Consider the following 6,115-nt stretch of genomic DNA (forward strand, 5'->3'; position numbering starts at 1 on the left):
CTAGAAAATTAATTAAAACTTTTATTTTAAAGTGCTCATTTGATTTATATCACACTACTTCGTTACATCCAATTTATTGTCTTACTTAAAGGGGACCTGACAGAACTGTCCTTCACCGATCTTGATGCGCTTTGGATATGTTGTAGAGCATAAAAAACTATTAGACATGTGCTTTTTTTATCGGCCGAACTCGAGGTTTAGGGCTTGAAACAGCCCCTTGAGAAAAAAGGACTTTTTCATTTTTATTGAATATTTCCTAAAATACAATGTATATGAAAAAATGTTTCCTATAAAAGTTGTATAGTATTTAATACTCTTTGCAACGGTATATTCAATTTAAAAAAAAAATGTCAAATTTTTTAATCCCCTTCCGTACCAACTCGTTACCTTTGCAAAATTTTTAAGTTTTTGTAAGGACAAAAATTGTAAAACATTTCATGCCAAATTCACCCATATATAATATTAGAAATTGGTCTCCATTAAAGTATTGGGAAACGACGTGATAATATTGTGCTATAAACGCTACGCTGTCCTAATAGATGGATATTGTAGGTAGATACGTTACTGTAAGTAGGGGAATGTAATGAATTGTAGAAAAATAATACATAGGCAGTTGCATATATTTAACATATAATGTTTACAATTTATAATATTATTATATTCTATTAAAATCATATAATTAATATAATATAAAAAAAAATCGATACAGAATTTGCACAGAAAATAATGTTTTATTTATGGCACATATTCGTTACAAAGATGGTGCTCATGGAAAAAATGTGTGATGCAAAGTGATCGTTTGCACTAAGAACAAGTAATTATAGCAGTATCGCCACAAATATCGCATTTTACTTTAAAATGTTTTTTGAAACAAAAATCAACCGGTGTTTCAAACTATGACGGTCAATTCTGTAAATATCCATTTTTGAACCATGCAAATTTTTAAACCTAGGTGACGAGAATTGATCGTGCATCAATGACTGCAATTTCAAAATATTGTTCCTATTATGAAGATCAATTGCAAGATCTAATAACATAACAATATCAAAGAAATATTTGATAAAATTTTTCCACAAGAGGAAGCCATATACATCTAGTGGTTGTATTTTTCCTGTTGTATCAGCCGGGATTATACATAATATTTGTTGCAGAATCTGATCTGGTTTCGACAATTATGTTAGGACAATGTCCACACCAACAATTTAATAGTAATACGGATTGTGGCCCGACATTTGGAAAGAAAACTTCTCTCAACCAAGTTTTTACATGATTTGATATTAATTTACCTGACTTTAAAGCCATTATATAAATGTTAGGAGCGTTAAATAACGATTCCTGCACTCGTGGACCAAACGTTCTTGTGGGTTCTTTTAATACGATCAAAAGAGGTGACAATAGTCTACCATCAGCGGAAATAGTCGGCTGTATAACTATGCGTGTAACTATGCGTTGCTGATACAGATTGTACTGTAGATTTTATTACTTTTGCACCTTTATTTGCTAAAGTACAACCGGCGTGAAGTTCTAATTGCAATCCACTTTGATTCGAATTGTAAATATTTTCCATATTGATACTCCATATTGATTACTAAAATATTTTACATTTGTTATAAATATTTCGCACTTATTTTCCAATTCTGATTTTTATAAAAAAAAAATTTTCTGGCAAATTTCGTTATTTTACAAGATTTTTCTTTTGTTGTGCTCGAGAAGCCTATCGAGCAATGTCAATATCATGAATTATCATTCCTCTTTGGAGCACTTCATTGAAATTGTTTAATGTATATTCAGCAATTCTTTGCAATTTTTCTCTTCTTGTACATACCACCTGCATGGATATACTTCTCCCATCGTCGTAATTGTCGTAGCGATGTTACTTGTTTATAATTATGTTTTACCGATTCCAATGATTTTGGTCTTGTTTTACCGCTTCTCCAGTATTCCACAGCTTGCCTTTTGTAGTCGTTTGATATTGCTGCTTCAACAGAAGTACAAATAACTTCTTCTGAAAGATAATTCTCATCTTCAACATGATGAAACAAATCAACTGTTTTTGCATGTGGAATCTCATTTGGATCATAAAAATCTAGTGCTTGCTACTATTCTGTTTCAAATTCGTTATCATTTCCAATTTCTTTCAGCATGTATTCAACCTTCTCCTTTATTTCTATTTCCTCCGAAGTTATCGGACTTTGTGGAAGGTCTAATGCAGAGAATGTTGCGTACAGTAACAGTATGACATTCCATACATTAAATGACATCATTCTGGAACAGATTAAAAATAAATGTTTGTCTCCACCTGTGATTATATAAAACTGTGATATAAAACTGTGATTATATAAAAAATAAAATATACTTTATAATTAATGTTATGTCTTCTTATTTTGGACGTTGTTTTCTTCTCTTCTGTCTCTTGATATCAGATATACAGTGCATCTAAAAGAAATTAATAAATCAAAACGCAATTATAAACGCATTATTTACGTTATATTTGTTGAGATAATAGGGAGACGAATATATAAAATGTTCACATAAATATGTAAACATGTAAAAAAAAACAAAAAATTATCTTATCAATTGATAATAATTATAGTAGGACCTCACAAGTATATCCGTCGGTCCATCAATATCGTTTATCACAATTAGAGTAATCACAAGTAAAGCTACAATAGTCTTCTCCTATATTTTTATAATATAAATAACCGTTTCAAGTTTATAGAAGTACTTTTTTTTAGAAGTACCAACATATAAACGTATAACAGAAATGTTGTTAATACGCTTAAGCAAGTTGGCATGATGTGACCGTTCTTTACTAATTGTTTTATCGTTTAAATATATTTGATTAAGGATATTTGTATTGTCCGTACCAGATTAATAATGAAAAAATTTTCCAAAAATTGGTGCTAATCTACATTGTATATGAAAATGAAACTCAAAGTTTTAGAATAATTAAAAATCTAGATTAAATATTGTTTCATTTATTTTAATAAAAAAAGTAAATTATAAAAATTAAACGTTAAAGCCAAGAAATGTTGCTATTTAACTATATCGTATACATATATCATGCATTTTTATACAGAAAATAGAAATATTAATCTATTTCTAACTTCTTGTTGGGACTATACGGATGAAGCATCCTTCATAAACACGTTACATAGTTACTGTTTCGCTAACAAAAAAAAAAGAAACAGTGTACACATCTTCGATTGACATAACTGTATTTCTTTTTTGTCTAAAGTAGCATAAGAATTATTTTTTACGTTTCAATATTGATCCATTAATAAATATATTCTACAATTTAACTATTGCTCTATTTTATTTCCTTTTCCGTACAATACTAACTGAATAAACTATTATTATTTCAATAATATAAAAGTGAAGAGTGGCAAGCGTAAAATAATAATACAAGTTAATAAATACTTACATAATTTCAGTACATTATGATATATAATATATTGTATAACGGTTACTGTACAACGCACAGTTCGTATATAACACACAATTCTTCACAGTACCAACTCACGAAACGAAATGCACGTTTTGAAATGTTGCGGACATTTATATAGAGTCTAAATTGTACGCAGTACGATGAAATGACTAAATTAAACTTCGCATGATGATCACATGATTGTGTTGCGCGAAGCGAATAAAACCTATTTTTAGTACTAAACAGTAGTTGTTGATGTAATTCGATCTTCCTCTTTGGGCACGGGACTGTAAATAGTGTGACTCATACACATGATATATGATTATATCATGATTATATTATATGATTTTAAAATATTATAATAACATTATAAATTGTAAACATTATACATCAAATATTTGCAATTGTCTATGTATTATTTTTTTACAATTAATTACATTCCCCTACTTACAGTAACGTATCTAGCTACAGTATTCATCTACTTGAACGGCATGACGCGTATAGCACGATATTATCACGACGTTTTCCAACTATTTAATCGAGGGTACCTTATAATATTATATATGGATCGATTTAGTATGAAATGCTGTACAATTTTTGTCCTTACAAAAACTTACAAATTTTGCAAAGGTAATGAGTAGGGGGGGAGGATAAAAAATTTGATGTTTTTAAAAAAATTTTAATATATTGTTTCAAAGAGCGTTAAATACTGTACAACTTTTGTAGGAAACATTTTTTCATATACCTTATATTTTAGGAAATATTCAATAAAAATGGAAAAGTCATTTTTTTCAAGGGGCTGTTTCAACCCCTAAACTCAATATATGGCCGATAAAAAAAAAATACGTGTCGACTACTTTTTGATACTCTACAACATATCCAAAGCGCATCAAAATCGGGGGGGGGGGACAGTTCCGCAACTTCCCTTGTTAGTATGATATTTCTATAAGAGAGAACAAAGATGTAATTGAAAAACGGATACGGTCAAAAGGAAAATCCCAGACAGATATTCTAGAAAATACAATTGGTAAAGTTACTTCTTTACTAGAAAATGACTACAGATATGTTTCTTCATCGCAGACATTTTTAAATCCAAAAGGAGAAGATTTGGCTTTTTGTCAACTAATATTTTCTTTGCTTATTAATCTATCCGAAGATACAAAAGTAGAAAAGAAAAAAGCAATATTACGTATTTTATACGATATGTAATCATTATCTTATCCTAGACAGCACAGACTTCCGAAAAAAACATCCTAAGAACATCCCTACAATCGAAGAATGTCTTTAGAATATTCTTTGGACATTATGTGCTGAAATACGATATGTTAATTTATTTGCGACATGGGATAATTACCAGGACATATTATGTTTATTTATTTTATGCAATATGTTAGAAAAAGTATAATGACATATTTGTTTTTTATGTGACATTGGCTGCGTTTCGGTATTTACTGGCAGTACTGGCAGCACTGCGAGTCTGTTCCGATATAGGCGGCAGTAAGCTTTCAAAGCACTTTTGTGTTCATATGACGTCATACATTTTATCGTCACTTCCTGCTTTTGTTGCTGCAGCTCGCGAGGTGAGGCAGTCGCAGTAAAAATGGCGGAACCTGTAAACATGGAACCCATGGAGGTGTTAACTTTAATTGACGCAGAGAATAATAAGCAATTTCAAATAACAGTAAATCGAGAAGATGGGGAGAAAGCACGACGAGGTACCAATATGCCATTTATATAATTAATAACTTAAAAGAAAAGAGCATTTATATAAGAACGTTATACTATATATTTACCCTATATTTTTATAAATATAAAAATATCACTTGTATTTATTTTATAGATATGGGTTTTGCAACTTTATTACTCGAAAGAGTCAAAAAGAATATTTTACAATCTACATACCTTTCTTGTGCAGAAGTGGCTACCATTGAACGTAAATATCATAATAGATGTAAATATAAATGTATAAAATGAATAATACCAATTTATAGCAAATGGTTTAATCTATTTCAGCAAGTACCAGTACAAGCAATAGCAGTAGTAGAAGTAATAATTTAGAAAATAATAAAGGTAAGCTGAACTTTCTTACATTAATACAGCTAAAATTGAAGTTTAATATAACACTTGTAATATTTTAAAAAAGATATTTTAGCCTAGCCCAGGCAGTAAGATGACGTCTCAAAATGTCTTCATGATAATAATATGTCATTAAGACGTCATCTTGCTACGTAGACTATAAGATCTTTATAAATGTATTACAAGTGTTACTAATACTAATATGTATTAAATATTTAAATCATGTAAGTATTTTAAACCGCTACAGATATTCATATTTGGGGAAAAGACGAAACTTTATTTCTTATAAGTCTATATAGTGAATTTTAGAAAATTTTTATTAGAAGATTTTTATAATGGCAAATATACTGTGAAACACCAGTGGGAGAAAATAGCAAAAATTATGCAAGAGAAAGGTTACGATGTTACAGGCTTCAAATGCTGTACAAAATTTCAATCTCTGAAACGTGCATACAAAACAGTAGTAGACCACAATAACCAAAGTGGTAATAACCCTAAAAAATGGGAATATTTTCAGGTATTACATATTTTTAATAATTATTTTTATATAAAGGCATATTATATATCTGTTGATTTAAAAATTATATTTAATAATAGACATAAATGTAGAAA

At 29.4% G+C, this 6,115-nt stretch overlaps 2 protein-coding genes across 2 annotated transcripts in view; one reads left to right on the forward strand and one right to left on the reverse strand.

Moving 5' to 3' along the window:
* Positions 1-1,787: 1,787 nt before the first annotated feature.
* On the reverse strand, positions 1,788-2,264 carry LOC116853283. The gene is given in 1 exon segment (XM_032834280.1): positions 1,788-2,264. A coding segment is annotated over 1 exon segment (477 nt).
* Positions 2,265-5,027: 2,763 nt separating this feature from the next.
* LOC116853284 (trihelix transcription factor GT-4-like) overlaps positions 5,028-6,115 on the forward strand; it is a 1,465-nt gene continuing 377 nt past the window's right edge. Inside the window, exons 1-3 of the mRNA XM_032834281.1 lie at positions 5,028-5,142; positions 5,441-5,497; positions 5,827-5,932. Coding sequence (XP_032690172.1) covers positions 5,028-5,142; positions 5,441-5,497; positions 5,827-5,932 — 278 coding nt within the window. The remainder of the gene's footprint in view (positions 5,143-5,440; positions 5,498-5,826; positions 5,933-6,115) is intronic.

Source organism: Odontomachus brunneus, unplaced genomic scaffold (assembly GCF_010583005.1).
Source record: "Odontomachus brunneus isolate Ranch 3 - 2012 unplaced genomic scaffold, Obru_v1 Obru_scaffold_300, whole genome shotgun sequence".
In the NCBI taxonomy this organism is placed as follows: domain Eukaryota; kingdom Metazoa; phylum Arthropoda; class Insecta; order Hymenoptera; family Formicidae; genus Odontomachus; species Odontomachus brunneus.